Source organism: Rhinopithecus roxellana, chromosome 5, assembly GCF_007565055.1.
Source record: "Rhinopithecus roxellana isolate Shanxi Qingling chromosome 5, ASM756505v1, whole genome shotgun sequence".
Taxonomy (NCBI): Eukaryota; Metazoa; Chordata; class Mammalia; order Primates; family Cercopithecidae; genus Rhinopithecus; species Rhinopithecus roxellana.
Window position 1 is genome coordinate 149,087,609 of NC_044553.1, and position 18,274 is coordinate 149,105,882.

At 44.6% G+C, this 18,274-nt stretch overlaps 1 protein-coding gene across 1 annotated transcript in view; it reads right to left on the bottom strand.

Annotated features, from left to right (window-relative positions):
- The window catches only part of TTC7B (tetratricopeptide repeat domain 7B), a 275,587-nt gene that overhangs the window by 50,170 nt on the left and 207,143 nt on the right, over nt 1–18,274 (bottom strand). Inside the window, 2 exon segments of the mRNA XM_030931410.1 lie at nt 4,657–4,797; nt 14,409–14,459. Of these exon segments, the coding sequence (XP_030787270.1) occupies nt 4,657–4,797; nt 14,409–14,459 (192 nt within the window).

Below are 18,274 nucleotides of genomic sequence, written 5' to 3' on the forward strand. Positions count from 1 at the left end.
TGGGCGACAGAGCGAGACTCTGTCTCAAAAAAAAAAAAAAAAAAAAAAAAAAAAAAAAAAAAAAAAAAAAACCAACCAAAAAACCCAAACAACCCTTGGAAGAAGATGTTTACAGCACCTATTTCAGAGACAAGGCAGATTTCTTTAACACACAATAAATGCTTAGAAATACAAAGGAAAAGCTCAGTATCTAAGAAGATAAATGGTCAAAAGCTATGGACAGAAAATTGAAATACCATTTTCTACTTGTCAGATTGGCAAAGATCAAGGATTCTGAGAATTCATTGTGTTGGCAAGGGTGAGAGAAAGTGGACATGAGCACATTGTTGACTGGAGTGTAAACTGGTACAATTCTGCGGAAGGCAATGGACAAAACTTATCAAAATTAAAGAGTACACTCCCTTTCACCCATCCGTTCCACTGTTTAGAGTTTATCTTACAGATAAAAAAAAAATACACAGTTGGCCCTCAGTATCCATTGGGGAGTTGGTTCTAGGACCTCCCTCAAATACCAAAATCCATGATGTTCGAGTCCCTGATATGAAATGGTGCAGGATTTGCATATAACCTATGCACATCCTCCTGTGTATTTTAAATCATCTCTAGATTACTTAAAATACCCAATACAATGTAAATGTTATTTAAATAGTGCTTATACTGTATTGTTTAGGGAATAATGACAAGAAGACAAAGTTTGTATGTGTTCAGTACAGACACATTTTTTTCAAATATTTTTAATCCAAGGTTGGTTAAATCCATGGATGCAGAACCCGAGAATGTAAAGGGTAGACTGCGTATAGGGATACTTATTGAAGCATTATCCGTAATGGCAAAATACTAGAGATACTTATCTCTCAGAGTGGGGGAGCTCAAAACACATAAGGTAAAACCCGACAGTGCAGTGGAGGCTGTTTTCTTCTAAATTTACCTCTTAAAAGGCTATGTGAATGTATGATATGATTCTACGTCTTGACTCAAGCAGTTCTACATATTGACTCTTTGAAAGAGTCAGTCTGGCACAAATTGCCATAATAATCTAAATGTTATCAGCTGAATTTAAGATTCAAATCTAAATGTTAATCAGTAGAGTATTGGTCAAATGATGGTCTAACCATACGGTAGACTTATACTCTGTAGCCGTGACAAAGTATAAGTCACCTTACAGGTGCTGATGTGCACTGACCTACCAGGTAGCACATTCAGAGGGCGGTGGGGGATAAAGTACAGCATGTAAGATTTCTGGAAGATGCATAGAAGTGGTGACAGTGGTTGCCTGTGGCGGGGGTGACTGAGGCTCACAGATAACAGGGAGCCTTTACACTTTGTGGCTGCTCAATTGTTTGCCATGGACCTATGGAAGGGAGCACCAATCACACAGAAAGTGGGAACCTGCTGTGGGCAAGCATCCTTCATCTCCTGGACCTGTCCCCTTACAGAGCAGCTGGTGGCACAGGTATCCTATTCACTATCTCCTTGCTTTGCACATGCACAGACAAGTGACCTAGGGACTCTCTGCTATGATAGATTTCTCTGCTGGAAATCCAAGGTCATCTCCAAGTGACCTTTCCTGCAAGCCTCAAATCTAGGTCCACCTCCACCGTGGGTTCCCATCATGAGCTCCCAGTGTACTCAGTTCACCAGAAAAAAACCACCAGGAGAGAACAGGCCCACAAATGCCACCCAGACACCATGGCTTTGGGTGTCAGGCCTTGGTCTAACTAATTTCTTCTAAAGCTTACAAAACTTATGGGCTCTGGCAGTATTGTGGGAGCTGATGATGGACACAGGAAACAGAGGTTACCTTGTTTTCATGAACTGCCAAAAAATTGAGTCACATTTGTTTTGTCTCTCAGAGCAGTGAAGCTCAAATTACATAAGGTAAAACCTGGCAGTGCATTGGAAACTATCTGTCTTCTTCTCAATTTTCCTCTTGAAGGACTATGTGAATATATGATACGATTCCAAACCTTGACTCAAGCAAAGTCATTGCTTTGAAACAGTCAATAAGGCACAAATTCCAAAAAGATCATAACTGACTGCATTCATTCGTCCTACACATAATGCTCACCGTATGCATATAGCACACTTTGCTCAGGCCCTACAGGGTCTACAGTCACTTTCCATAGTTCAATTCCACCACCTTCTAGAATAGTAAAGCCACACCCATTCGCTAGGAAGAAGAACTTGACTCTGTTCTATGGGCCACGCAATGAGAAATGGATCTTGTGTGATTATATTAAAATTCAAGGATACCTCCAAGAAGGCTGGGCGTGGTGCCTCACACCTGTAATGCCAGCACTTTGAGAGGCTGAGGCAGGCGGATCACTCGAGGTCAGGAGTTCAAGATCAGCCTGGCCAACATGGTGAAGCCCCATCTCTTCTAAAAATACAAAAATCAGCAGAGCATGGTGGCAGGTGCCTGTAATCCCAGCTATTTGGGAGGCTGAGGCAGAAGAATCACTGGAACCCGGCAGCAGAGGTTGTAGTAAGCCAAGATTGCGCCATTGCACTCCAGCCTGGGTAAAAGAGTGAGACTCCATCCCCACGAAAAAATAAAATAAAAGGATAGCTCCAAGCTGAATCTTAGCCATCAAGTTCTTCAACATTCTAATAATCAGTTACAAAATTTCCTCCCCAACAGTCATGGCAGGCCACGCAAAGTGAGGCAAAGTCTCTGGATAACTGAGTTGGTGGCAGCAAGACACTAGGCGGAGCTCTCCTGGAATATGCTGACTCTCAGGTCAGTAAGTTTTCCAAGAAACAAGCAAGAGAAGCACTGCCTTTGAGGTCAGGGGAGCTAGTTCCACCCTGGAGGAATGGCCTTTAGCCCTTCTGGTGTTTTAGACTTCGGCACTTCAGAAACCCAACTTTGAGACCAATTTGAAAGGCAACTCTGCCCCTACACCAGCCCCACAAGTTCAGGTTTACCTGGCCTGGACACTAAACCATACTCCTTCCCTTTCTGTTCTCTGTAGTCGTTGTTCATGGGGGTGACTGACTAGGACAGCCATCAGAGTTCTCTGCCAGGGACTGGGCTTTTGCATAAGGGAGCTGTGGAGGAGGCGTTACTGCTACTTGTTGGCCTTCAGAGCCAGAATGTCTGGGACCTCTCTGAGCAAGAGGCTGAATGCTGCAGGTGTCTGCAGCAGAGAAGAACAATTGTGAATTCATGAATCACCCCTCTTCTGTACTTCTGCTTAGAATATAAATTGTTAATTTATGGTAGTCGTTATGGCGCAATTGAAGACGGCAACACAGAAAAGTCTGACTGAGCTGGGCTCTGTGGCATGCCAAGGCCAGGTAAATCCAAACACGTTTTCAATGCGAAGGCCTGCCAGTGGTGCCAAACAGGGTGAAATATCACATGATTAGCCTTGGCAAAAAAGGAGTCAACAGAAGGACAATTGGTGGATAATAAGCACCCTTCTCAGCCAAATGCGGGCTTTCACCATGCACTGTAAGAGTCAAGCCTGAGAAGGCCCAGGTAGGGCTGTACGGATGAAGTGATGAAACCCAAGGAGTGGAATTACCTTTTATGTCGAAATATAAATATGTAAGTAAAAACAGCCATTATTTCTTGGAAGTGCAGTGCAGTGGGATTCTCGTTATTAAAATGCCTGCATAGGCCGGGTGCAGTGGCTCATGCCTGTAATCCCAACACTTTGGGAGGCCGAGGTGGTGGGTGACCTGAGGTCAGGAGTTCAAGACCAGCCTGGCCAAGATGGTGAAACCCCATCTCTACTAAAAACACAAAAATTAGCCGGATGTGGTGGCAGGTGCCTGTAATTCCAGCTACTTGGGAGGCTGAGGCAGGAGAATTGCTTGAACCCAGGAGGTGGAGGTGGCAGTGAGCCAAGATTGTACCACTGCACTCCAATCTGGGTGACAGAGCAAGACTCCGTCTCAAAAAAAAAAAAAAAAAAAAAAAAAGCCTGGACACTGCATTTATTTTTGGGCTTTTTCGTGGTGCAGAGGCATCGCTGAGCCAGCAAAGTGCCCTGGGAACTGGGGAAGGGACACTCATGCCCCCCTTCTGGGCCAGTCTCCAGGTCAAAGGCTGCTGCTGTCTCTCTATGAAATTACAGAGAGAGCCATCAGAGAGGAGCAGAGGAGCACAGGAACATAGCGGCACCAAACACACGGCCCCTTCCCTGGCTTTATAAAGACATCTGTGTCCTTACCACCACCTGGCCCTCTCGCAGGGACTCCAAGAATTCACTGCCAAGATGTGCCAGGCATTGCACTCACCAACCCTGGGAGACGGGTGTTATTCCTAAGCCCATCACACAGAATTGGAAACTGAGGCTGAGTTAAATACTTTAACTCAAATCTATCCAGTTGGTACAGGTATGACTCCAAGTCACTCACAAAGACAGTCTCTATAGCACAAACCCGGTACCCCACATGGCAAACTCCCCAAGAATCCTTGGAGTCAAATCCCGAAAACTTTCTTAGATGTCTGCTCTGTGCCAGGGCACCAAGGCAGGGGAGAGGGATCAGGGCATACAGAGTCACTCATGGATCCTGCAAAGAAGCAGTAACATTTCGGTGCATGACTGTGAAGCTTTGATCTCTCCTGATGAGGGGTGTGGGCTAAACAGGCAAGCGCCCAGGCTTTGGCACAGCAGCAGGTTGTGGGTAGGGGCGGAGTGGTACCTGCATGGAGCCAGATCTGTGCCAGCGTCATCCAGGGGTGTAGCGGGCCCTGCTTAGGGGCGCTGCTCTGCAGAGACGAAGCCACTTCTGACAGTGCCTGCTCCACTCTTGAGGCTGCTACTGATGTGGCATGGACGGAGCCTGTGAGAGGTTTTTGAGAAGACTCTATCAGGAGCGAAAGAACAGACCCAACCAATCAACCCCTTCCCACACAGACAAGTGTGGAACACACACACCCCTTCCCCCATGATGTTTCTAAGATTTACTGTCCACAAAGAAATGTGGGCAGTCATGGCCTGGGGCCTTAGTTTCCATCCTTAGGCTTTAGCTAATCTTTTTGTCAACAAACAGAGCACATGCCCCCTCCAGGAGCTCAGCCTAGCAGTGTGAGTGCTGGGAGATGGGGGGCCAGATACACAGCTGTGACGATGCTAGTGTTTAAAAATCACATAAATGAAGTGCTACAAAGGGACATTACAAAGCGCCCCTGTGAGGGCCTAAACCTAGAAACTTAATCAGGGTCAGGGGAGGAATACAATTGCCTCCTGGGATAGCATTTGGAGTACATGTACTGGCCATTCTCAAGACAAACCCAGCAACTTCCCAGCCTTGGAGAGGTGGGCTACACCCTCAGTTTAGAACCATATTCTAAGGCATGACTTAAAAACTGCAGAAAAAAGCACACTTTTGCCCTGTGTATAAGCAGATGTCTATCCTTAAGGCTAGACTAGCAGGGGATGGGATGGGATGGGTCTGTAGCAAAGACTCCTGGGGCTCAGAATATGCACCTGCCTAATTACTCTGTAAAACCTGCTGTCCTGAAAGGCTAAGGACACGGCTCGACCGAGCATGTTCACTAGTCAAGGGATAGGTGTAGTTCACAAGTCAAAATGCAAAACTCGTTTCTCTTCACGTTGACCTCTCGGAGGTCCTGATGATCAGAGACCACCTCCTTACACAGAGGCTTGCTTCCCACCTCTTTCTAACATTCACTCTTGGAGATGTGGTTTTAGAATCGATAGCAGGATTCTCAGTTGTTTCAAATTTGAAACTGTTAATATTTCTATTCACTTGCATCATTCTTAATTTGTACTTCATCAGAAAGCTTAGTATGGAGATAAACATTCCAACACTGAGAGTGGTAACTACTAACTCATCATAAAGTTTAAAATAGTAATAATCTATAAAGATAAATGCTGACTACAAAATAAATGGAGTTATATTCTTCATAACACAAAATTGTGAGCATAAAAATAATTTCAGTTGCACTTTGGAATGCACCCATCATCTATAAATTTAAAGAGTATTATTCACAGCAACAGATGCGCCATCCATGTTATGTTTTGATTGCTCCAATATAATGGTAACATGGATGCCTCTAAATGCACCTGAATCCTTCGGTGGGGCCTTGGTGGATGGAAATCAGAGTGGGCCAACAGTGCCCACAAGGATGACCAAGAGGAGAGCAGCCTCTGGAAAGGTATAGCAAGTCCTGCTGCACAATACGGAATTCAGAGGCTGAGTTAAAAGAGTCTAATTGTCCAGGTGCGGTGGCTCATGCCTGTAATCCCAGCACTTTGAGAGGCCAAGGTGGGTGGATCACCTGAGTTTTGGAGTTCGAGACCAGCCTGACCAACACGGAGAAATTCCATCTCTATTAAAACACAAAAAGTAGCCGGCTATGGTAGCACATGCTTATAATCTCAGCTACTCGGGAGGCTGAGGCAGGAAAATCGCTTGAACCCAGGAGGTGGAGCTTGCAGTGAGCCGAGATTGCGCCATTGCACTCCAGCCTGGGTGACAGAGCGGGACTCTGTCTCAAAAAAAAAAAAAAAAAAAAAAAAAGTCTAATTGATAGCATATGAAGGGAGAACCTAGGAAGTGTGGCTAAGAATCTATCCTTGTTTAGATAAAGTATGTCTAACTACTATTTTTTAAAAATCTAAATAGCAAAATGATTAAACTGCTGTTGAAATTTCTTATTTGTCACCTTTTTATGGAAAGTAATATTCTAACTTTGATAACAAGGACTTGATGTAGTTTCCCTGAGACTTTTAGTAGCAATGATAGTTAAATAAATGAGTAGCCTAGAGGTTGTTGCTACCCTATTCTGCCATTACCAAGCTGGCTACCTTCTCATTGGCTTGAACAGTGGTTCTCAACCTTAACTTCACATTAAAATCATCTGGGATTTAAAAAATCATGAGGTTATAGCTACATCCCAGACCAACCACATCACTCAGTCTAGGGGTGAGGACTGGCATCTCTGTTAATCACCCCAAGTGATTCCAATGTGCAGCTAAGAATGAGAACCACTCGCCTGGAGAGACAGGAAGCAAATGTTATGAATATTTGGTCAAAAAAAGCCTGTACATGAGCCAGGCAGCCTGAGCTCTCCTGCTTTGCTGCAGCTCAAGGGTCACCTGGGGAACAGAGTTCCAGGAAGAGCTTGTTCTCTAGAACAGCGGTTCTTGACTTTTTGGTCTCAGAATCTCTTCAGATTCTAAAAAATCATTGAAGACCTTAAAGAGATTGTTTATATGAGTTATGTCTATTGATATTCACATTAGAAGTCAAAATTGAGACATGTTTAAAATATTCACTTACTAATTCATTAAAAAATAACAACAATAAACTATTGCTCTGGAAGCATTCTGTACCTTTTCTACCAGGTTCTGTGAATCTTTTGCTACAGGAATTTGTGACTTTTGGAGGGGCTAATTTTGGTTTTTGGATTAACTGTCTTGTTTGGTCCACAAATAAATAATCAGAACTACTGCCAAAGTTTCTTCTCTGTGTGATATTTATACACAACTAAATCAATGAATTCCTAGCACAATATATTTTACTATGAATAAGGTCTGGCAGATGATGATGATGATGGTGACGATGATGACAGCAGTGGTGGTTGTCAGTTTTAGAGAACATACCATGCTTCAGGCACTGCGACTGGCACTTTATATGTACTAATCTTTAACCAGAATGAAAACACTAGTCTGATTCCAAATCTGTCCTCTAAGTCCAGTGCTGATGCCGCCTCATACAGGAAGGCTGTTGTGGGCCTTCCGCTTCTCCCCACAATAAGTGAGACCCTCTGGCCCTTGGTGCTTCTATGAGTTTGTCACTAACAATGCACAGACCACAGGTTTTAAAGTTAATGTTCACTGTCTCCCTTATTAGACTGTGTGGGTCTAGAAGACGGGAACTACGTCCTCAGTCTAGGGATTTTCAGGGACTGATGATACCAGACCCATACTAGACATTAGGTAAATGAGTGTGCAGGGAATGAACGAGTGCTGTCAGTAGACAAGTCACTGTCTGAAATTCAGAAGAGGGCACCCCCTCTCTGGATGCACATCTGTGTGCTCCACTCTTCCCCCCTAACAACAGCTCAGAGGCCGGAACCTTCACCCACTCAAAGGGCACTTCAGTATAGTGCTCCTCACTTCCAACAATCCAGACTAAAAATGACAGTGGTGAATAGTTCCAATTAAACACGGACGTTTCCCCTCTCTAACGTAAAATTAAAATATAGAGAAGGATAACAGCCTTATAAGAAATAATGCTTTTCTTCCTATCAATTTCTTGGTACACACATTTCACCAGGGCAGAGAGCCTTCATGCTCTGAACCAGGGATGAATATTAGGGCACTCACATAATAATAGCAGATAACTGACAATAGTGAAATTAGATAAGTTGGTATCTAATATTCCTGAAAATAACACAACAAAGAAAAGTCTTCCATTGAATTAGTATCAGAAGGAGGGGGAAGGAAAAACATCACTTTAATCAGAATGGATATAGCTGGTTAAAAAAAAAAACAAGCAGGGCCAGGTGCAGTGGCTCACGCCTGTAATCCCAGCACTGTGGGAGGCCACGGCAGGCAGATCACCTGAGGTCAGGAGTTTGAGACCAGTCTGGTCAACACAGTGAAACCCTGTCTCTACTAAAAATACAAAAATTAGCTGGGCATGGTGGTGCACGCCTATAATCCCAGCTACTCAGGAGGCTGAGGCAGGAGAACTGCTGGAACCCCAGAGGTGGAGGCTGCAGTGAGCTGAGACTGCACCATTGCACTCCAGCCTGGGTGACAAGAGTGAGACTCTATCTCCAAAAAAACAAAAAAACCCCACAACCCTGTATTTTATTGTTTCATAGAACTGAAATGGTGACTATACAGACACTGGATTTTGACTTACACAGGTAAACAGCTGGAAACACTGGCTCTAACCAGCATATTTTTAAAGAACCCCTTTCTTTCTCACCACGGCAAACCTGTTCCCACATCGTACATCAGAATGAGAGCACTATTAACTTAAGCTGGAAATGGGCAAACTGAGGTTTGAAAAGGGAATCAGAAGTTAGACTATGGGACATATTTCCAATTTGAAATCCAAGGCTCTGCAGAAATAAATTTCCAAATAATCAGGTTCAACAGGTGAGCCAGGGAGAGCACCTGGGCTGCTGTGCATCTCTCATCTGCCACCCGGCTTCAAGAGGTCCCACCACTGCCAGAGCCCACAGGGCTGTGTGCCGTGCAGCGGCTGCCGTGCTCCATCTAGGAGACAATGTGCCTCTCTTCCACAGTCACAGGACACAGGGGCTCTGAAAAGCCACTGCCAAGACCCACTGGACCGAGGGCTGACGTAGGCAGGTGAGAGCTCGCTCTGAAATTTAGCCCAGGTCTGTGGTCTAATGGCCCGAATGGTGCAGGGGCATGTGACGTCCAGGAGCAGAGGTCATCTGCATTTCCACAAGCCAGTGGCTTTCCTTGCACTCCCACCTAGATCCTCAACAGAAAATGGTATCTTGGACACTTGATACAGAGGCAAAGTGCCTCTGTATCCTTCTAGGCTCCTCTCTCCATCACTGTGTCTGAGGGTAAGGACGGGGGAAGGCAGTCGAGGACCCAGGAACTGTGGTGGGTCAAGAGGACCCACAGCCAAGAGGATCAGGAACCAAGAGGAACCCAGGTCACTGACCTCAGGGCACCACGAGTCCAAGCTCTGAACCCCTCCTGAGGTCTTCTGACCCATGCTCCTATCATTCACTGAGGGCTGTTGAGAAACCCTGCCTGCCACAAGTAGGACACTGGGGACGGCCAGCTCAAATTGCCTTTGCAGGTGAAGCTTCTCCAAAAATCCTTTTTCCAATGCACATGACACCTATGGTGAATTTCACATAGACCTCGGCTGTGGCAATCACATGTGAGCCCTATTCCACCAAAGTTCATCATCCAAAGGGATCCCAGCGCCAATAATTCTGTTAAGAAAAGGCACAGGCTGGGTGTGATGGCTCATGCCTGTAATCCCAGCACTTTGGGAGGCTGAGGTGGGTGGATCACTTGAGGCCAGGAGTTTGAGACCAGCCTGGCCAAAATGGCAAAACCCCATCTCTACTAAAAATACAAAAAAAATTAGCCGGGCCTGGTGGCGGGCGCCTGTAATCCCAGCTACTCGGGAGGCTGAGGCAGGAGAATCGCTTGAACCCAGGAGGCAGAGGTTGCATTGAGCTGAGGTGGCACCATTGCACTCCAGCCTGGGTGACACAGTGAGATTCTGTCTCAAAAGAAAGAAAAGAAAAGAAAAGGAAAGAAAAGAAAAGGAAAGAAAAGGGCATAACTGATAAATTAAGTGGCTTAGTTAGTTATGCTTCATATCCCTGTATTTGTCACACGCAGTGTTGCCAAATAAATAGCATATATTATATTCCAGCTCTCCTTATAACTATCTGGTGGCCTCAGTTAAGTGGCTGCAGTCTGAAGGACCCCTCACCTTCCCTCTCCCCTCAGAGCACATAGAAGATGAGCTGGATCTCAGATGAAATCCTGCCCACCCAGTGACTTGGCAAACATTCCAGTGCCAGGAACAATGGATAGCCACATTACATGATGTGTGAAAAACATCCTCTACCAAAAGAAAGACGTCAGCCGATCACCTCACACGAGGCTGGCAGGATTTGGGGCAGCTCCTTGCTTCCCAGCCCTGGAGAACTCACTCCATGCCTCATGGGCGTGAACGTGGGAGAACAACGGCACGTGGCCGCACCCCAAGCCCCATCTCTGTTTGGCACCCACATTCTTTCTGTCCAATGCTGCAGCGGCAGAGACACCTGCCCTCCCCATATTTTTCTGACAAGTAGCTGAGCCACTGCAGTTGTGGGCATGCAGAAATCACTTGCTGCTAATGAATCTCTGTACCTGTTTTCCCTTGACCTTGAAATGATTCCAAATTCTCTGTCAACTTATTTATCTTCCAGTTCTTGGAAGGTGTGCCCCCAAAACAATTAAAATAATAAGAAAAAGCAGCACTTCCATCTCTTAAAGAACCTGAATATTAAGCAGCAATCAGAATGACTCAGCATTCTGTCAGCTAGCTTTGCTTTAGAATTTTCATTTCTGAACAGGAAAAAAAAATTCTGTTTCTCAAGATAGGGCTTGGAAATAAATCAGTCCAACACTGCAGACTGCTGGCAGCTCTGTGCCCTTCTGTCTCTGTGTGTCACCTGTGCTTGATGTACCAGAATGTCCTGGGGGCTGAGGATGGGAGGAGGTGGAGGAGCTAATCATGGCTGTCTCTTATTTCTTGAAGGGAGAGGAAGAGGCGTGAGTGTCCACTCTCACTTCGGCCCTCAAAGCAGGCATATTTCTCCATACCTTTAAAAAACATAACTGCCGTTCCCTCATTTCCCTGGCGCCCAGGAGTTAGGACAATTCCCATCTTTGCTGTAGGGTAGTCCTGCTTTCTGAGGAGGCGACTCCAGGTGGTGGCTCCTTGCACCGCGCTGCCACAGCTCTCCTCTCCATCTGTTGCTTCCCTGGGAACTGCCCTCGCGCCTTGTGTCCCCCAGTGTGACAGCAGGGGCGGGGCCGCTGCCCACTCAGTCCCACCAACCACGAGGGCTCCTGCTGTGGGTTCCTCTGATAAATAAATCACCTTGGTCACCATTCTAGGAGACACTTCCGTTTTTCACCAAGTGAAAAAAGGATTAAGACTCATAGCCCCAAGACGGGATCAGTTTCCCACTGACTTTAACAGAATATCAAGCACCGTTTAAACCTGACAGCACGTGTCTTGTCCTGAGAGGGGAAAGCTCTTTCCAGGGAAGGACCCCAGTAAGGCAGGGAGGGCCGGGGACATGTCGTCACCGGTGGGCATGCGGGGCTAGCGCAGCATGCTGCTGGCGGGTGCTGGCAGGGCCAGGCGGTCACACGGAAAGCATGGAGGGAAGCCGTTCACACACATGCAGGAAGGTGCCAGCTGTCAGAGCGAGCCTCCGCCGGTGGCGCTGCACTAGAGACAGTACCTTCTGGAGGACTACATTGGGCAGATGCTTCCATCTCCACCTGAACCCTCCCCGATGTATATTTATGAGCCTATATCTTGGGGTGGAAGTGCCTGGGGAAGGCTCTCTGAGCCTCCAAGTGCCTGACTGCTGGCGTCCTGGGGAAAGCCTCCCAGGTTGGGATGATATTCTAATGCTGGACACACTCCCCAACTTCTACCTGAGTGCCACTTACTGGTGGCTTGTCAGTCTCCTATCATTCCACACAATCTTGTTTAAAGAAAGATACTACAGAACTAATTAAGGAGAATTATATTAAATTAATTTTAGTTTAATTAAAATAGTAAAAAAAAGGTTCTATATTAGGGCTGAATTTTTAAAATTACCACCCCTCAAAAATGGTATGGTCATCACAGAGTGATGTTCCCATATATACATAGATTTCTTTTAAAGCTACTTTATTCTATTAAGCAGGAACAGAGACTAAAACCGCCTAATGGACTAGTCACCTCCTGATCATGATATACATTCTTGAGTGTTAGAAAATGCAACTCAATAAAATGCTAGTCATAATGGAAAGAGAAAAACATCACTACTCTCTTGAATTCCTTTCTCAATCTTATTTTATTTTAGAGGGATGTTCTTTCATTAATGTGTTTACTCTCTTCTCCCGGTGACTTACTGCTAAAGAGAGCAGCAGTTTCACTAGAATCAGTGATAGGAAAAATGGAGCCAAGAACTCAAGTCGGTAATCTTGATTTTAGCACGTTCTTGGAGAGGGGAATAAAACATCAGCACAGATTTTTCTCCAAAAAGACCACTGCTAGGGCACCTGCAGTGGAGCGCCCGGGGTCCTCTGAGAAGTGATGAGCAGCATGCAGACAGCCCCGCTGGTTCCTTCCAATCCTGCTCAGCCACTTCCACTCTTCTGGTCCTAGCTGCCCAGGGTGTAACTCAGGGGGAAGGCACCTGACTCGCCCTTAAAACCAGGATCCACGGCTGCCAAATCATAAGGGCGGCGGTGTACGTAGAAAAACTATAGAATTTACGTTTTTCCAGATGAGGAAATGAGGCCCAGGGTGATGCAGTGAATTGCCGGCTGACTCCAGAGCTGGCCCTTGATGGTGAAAGGAACCTGGCAGGGAAATCTCTTTTATGAAGCACCTAATGTGTGATGACAACACCAATGTATACCTCTTTTCTATTATGGACTGTTTTTAGGCCAGAAATGAAGGCACAATTAGGCTGAGCTGGATTTCAGAGGGTGGAATCAACTCTTAAGGGTGAGGGGCAGTATGCCATAAGCTAAAGGCTCCGGTCATTCAAATGCACTGGATCCCCATATCCACCAGCATTTCCCCAAATACAATCCATGGAACACTGATTTCCTAGGGTGGAAAAAATGATTAAATTAGCTTGGGAACATTGGGTCAAAGTGCGAGACTTCTCAGAACATTTAACGTGGTTAAGGTGAACTATGAAGCACTAGGCAGGAGACGGACTATCGTCCAAACATATTTGACCAAAGAGAATCAGTGGTCTAAGAAACATCCTTTGGAAAATGTGACAATTCACTAATGACTTAAACACCGCCAAAAGCACTGTTAGGCGGGGCGTGATGGCTCACGCCTGTAATCCCAGCACTTTGGGAGGCCGAGGTGGGAGGATTGCTTGAGCCCAGGAGTTGGAAACCAGCCTGGGCAACACAGTGAGGCCTCCTCTCTGCTAAAAATTTAAAAATTAGCTGGGTTTGATGGCGTGTGCCTGGTGTCCCAGCTGCTGAAGACGCCGAAGTGGGAGGCTAGCTTGAGCCCTGGAGTTCCAGGCTTCAGTGAGCTGTAATTGTGTCACTGCACTCCAGCCTGATCTACTGAGTGAGACCTTGTCTCAAAAAGAAAAAAAGAAAAAAAAGCAAAAAAAAAAAAAAAAAGCACTGATCCTACATCCAGGGAATTAAGCAATTCCTTTAAATTTTGGTAGATACAGTTTTAAGTTTTACGATGTCTGCTTATTTTCAGAAAAATTAACAGTTAGAATTGCTCTCCTATGAACAATAAAGGTTGGATTAATTACAGAAATTTCAAGATCCAACTGGTTCCCTCTACCTAAAATTTACTGGCCACCTGCCTTGGGAAGGCGGGGCATCTCATGCTTCCAATCAGTGCCAGGAGTGCTTCTCATCCACCCACTGCACACCCAGAGTTGGCCCTTTTCCCTGCAATGCCTTCTTTTGTAGTCCTTCTCAGATCAATACTGCCTCCTCATATATAAACCCAAGCTGCGCTGAATGCATGAGGCTCTCAGGAGGGATAGGCTCCAGGTGGCAGAGTGGGCAGGCAGGTGGCAGAGGGATGTCCACGTCATCTCAGCATTCTCAGCGCTCAACAACCACAATGCACATTCCATGGTGGGGGGAGTGTGATTCTGGAGGCCCTCGGAAGGATTAATAGATCGGTAAACTACTTACTAACTGAAAAAAGGGAAGGAAAACCATGAAAGTATGCTTCTGGAGAGTTGCCTTGGAACAACAGATCAAACCAAAAATTAAAACCAAGAAACAAAACATTTGAAAAATCAAAATTAAGGCTAAAAAAGCGAACAGAGTTCTAATAACCTTCCAACTGCAAGTCTGGCTGTCTAGAGCCATATTTCCACTCAAGAGCGGCACACATCTTGCCACTAACTTTTTTTTTTTTTAATCAAAGAAAGACCAACTGGGCATTCCCCTATCCACTTAAATGTTCACCCAGCACATGAAAGCTGACCCATTCATGCAATGTGTTTTGTTTCCAGAGCAGGAAATTCCAAAAGGAAGGGAAAAAGAATCAAACGAGCAGGTTTTGGGTCTTTCCACACATTAACCCTAATCATGACTCCAGTGGTTTGTAGGGTTGGGCTAATTTTCCCTTCTACGAAGTCAAAGGGTTGGAGGGAGAAATTCATAAAACTTCAGGGCTTGACTATCTGCTTGTCCTAATGGAAAAGTTAGTATATACAAGTTAGTATATACACTTAAAATCATTAAATTTTAATTAAGAAATTCTACATTCGTCAGTATGTTTTCCCCTCTCTAACTAAATGCTGACTCTACGGGAGGGGTGGATTCTCGAGAGCTTCAGTCTCAGTTGAAACACCTGGTTACTGGCCAGACACTCCCTGAGGATGGAAAGATGACTTCAGCTTATTAAGAACAAGCAACTGAGCACTGCCCGGGACACACTCCATTCAGCAGAAAGCCCAGTGGGTGCTCATCACCCCAGAAAGTCACTGATTAATCAGATATAAAGTGCCTCCCGTGAAGAGTCGGCACTTCAATCTTCAAAGGCTTACAGGAGCACAGGGCTCCCAGGATGCAACATGATAAATATGGGCAGGTGGGTCTGTTGTGCAGAAAAGAGTGGATGGGGCAGTGGGAACATACCATGTTATTCTAGAATGGAAAGATCTCATTTTCAGACAATAAACTCAACAAAAGTCAATGTAAAGAATTTTTCTGGAAAAATCGAAGTTGGCAATTGCCAGTAGGCATTGTATTAAGAGAAAATGCCTTTTTAAAGAAATGAATTAAAAACAACATACACGGTGTTTAAACAGTATCTTCATCTTCCATTTCATAAAACTGGGATTGCCATTAAAACAAAGTTCAGAACACTTAATATGCAGATAAGTACGGTCAGCGGGCTTCTCGGTGTGGATGGTTTATTTTAAATGGTAATCTAATTTCTGCCCTGGCTTTGTGTGTGTGAGAGCTGAACACAGCGGGTGAGCCATCCGAAAGATGTGCACATTAGAGAAAGTGGTTCTTTCTGGCAGCAGTTCCCCTTAAGAGCTTTTGTTCAGCATATAACTGGGCATTTGGAACAAAGATGAGCCCTTATAAATCAGAGATATAGAGATTAATTTTCTGGCAGTGCTGGCAGTGAACATTAAATAAATGAGCAAAAGAAAACAAGGACAGACTCCCCGGGTCAGATTCATATTTAGGTCCCATTTAAGGTTTTACCAACCAGTGTTCATTTTCACAGGGATCTTTCTTGTTGCTGTTCATGGACAGGTTGTGGAACTCTCTAAAGCTGACTTTCAAAATTTCTGTGTTATCTAAAAGCAAGATTAGACTAAAATACTGTTCAATTTCTCCGCACGGTTTCACAACACAAACCCCGCATTTTCCTTCACTGCAAATGGAAAACAGTTTACAACACTGCTTCTCAAAATGTGGTCTAAAACCCACTGGCATTGGAATCATAGGGGAGTAATTTATAAATCCAGATTCCCAGGCCCCACCTCAGGCCTAGTGAATATAAAGTTGGGGGTGGGGACCACGGGATCCGCTGCTTTAAAGATTCTCTGTGTGGTTTTAATGCATGGCAAAGTTTGAGAACCACACATTGAGAGGGCTGTGGCCCTGATCCTTAGAATACGGCCTTGGTCATTATACACTGGTTGAATTCATTTCTAAATTGAAAACAGGAGTTTTTAGGATTAAATTATTACTTGCGAAATGTTGTAATTTGCCTTTTAATAGGATTAATTTTTTATGCGTTTATATCAACTCCAGGAAAGCACGGAAGGGCCCAAGAATTTAGAGGCAATATTCTAGAAAAGCTTCTATCTGTCCTGCCCAGAAGGTTTCCTTTACTTTGCAAAGAGGAGGTTGGAACATGGGCTCCAATGCCTGCAATCTCAGGTTTCCTTCTGCCCAAACAGCTTTTGGATTTTCCAGTGAGCAAGATTTCTCTCTGACAAGTCTGAAGACGTTTCCTCTCCAGCTTATCAGTTAGGAAGATTATCAGAAGGTAAAACAGGCAAATGAAGTAGATCTCACAAGAAAGGAAAAACCATGTTTACAGAGAGAGGGTTCCCGGCGGGGACCTGCGTCACTGAATGAATGAGCTGCAGGGGGCCACACAAAGGTATCGGGTTTGGGATGAGAATGAAGATGAGAAGACACAAACAGGTGGAGAGGAGATTCGGTTCTTGAAAGAGGAGAGGAGGAGGAGGAGGAATCTGACACTAAAAGAGTGAAAGAGAAAAAAAGGGTAAAGGCAAAAAAAAAAACTTTAGAAACACAAAGAAAAAAATAAACTTGCTTTTAATATACTCACATAAGCTGCAAAGAAAATGAGGTCATGTAATACACGATCATTCCTCTACTTGACAATAGAATACAAGTGCTTTTCGAAGAAAACAAATTTGTTTTTCCGCTGGTTATTTAGTTGGTCCACAACAGCACCATCGAATAAAAGTAACTCAAGATTTACCTGGGCACAGATTCAGCACTGTGATCTGCTGAAAATAATACATCTTTAGCCTACAATATCCAGAACATTCTAGAGGAAACAATTTGCTTTTCATCTGGAATGGGTTAGGACTTGACTTTACATAGATTTGTTTTTTATGAGAAGCACTTATATACAGTTTACTTGAAAATAAGGTTTTCCAAGGTGCAGAGTACCGAGGTGCAACACTATGTCATGGTCCCAGCATTATGACAAGGGGGTGCTAAGCTTTCTGGGGTGGTCTATGGTTGGGTGTGCTGGTTGGGCACTTTGGGGAAAAAAGCCAGTATGGCTGCCTTCATGTCTTATAGCTGGAGGAACACATGGCAATGGGGAGACCACCGCAGCTGCAATAAGAAATTTACCCAAACAAAGTGGATCACACTTTCAAGGTAAAAGACTTATTTTGCTTTGGCTAGGTATTTGTTATCTACCAATTATTAAAGATAAATCGCCTTACCCTACATCCTGTTTTAAAGGCAAAGGAAGAAAATATTTTTTTTTCATTCTCTATTTAAGGAACTACCAACTTATTCCAAAGAAAAGATAATGACTCAGAGCTTCAAAGTAAAGACTGTCACTCTATTTGAGTCCTCTTTCACTGGCTGGGACCTATGAGATGGCAGAGGCGGGAGGAAGGGATGCCCAAGTGATACCTAAGGGGAAGTCATGTTCTGTAAGGGGGGGTTATTTTAGTTTGACATGTCCGTTTAATGAAACAAAATTCCACTCTATTAGCTACAGTGGACTTGGCCAGTTCAAAGCTTATGGACATGGGTGACTCCTCATGTTATTCCACAGCTCTGCATGTGGACAATTTCAGAGGTAGGAAACCGTATTCCAGTTAATTAACTACTTCCAAAATTATGAACACTGAGGCTGTACTGTATAAGGACCCAGGATATATAATAACAGTATTGTAGTTTTTATATATTTTTAAGCTCTTATCAGTTAGACATATATCCTGAAATTTTAACAGGCAAAATAGGATATTAGGGACTTGCCTTAAAATACTCTAGGGAAAGCAAGTATGGGACAGGAGAGAGAGATCAAA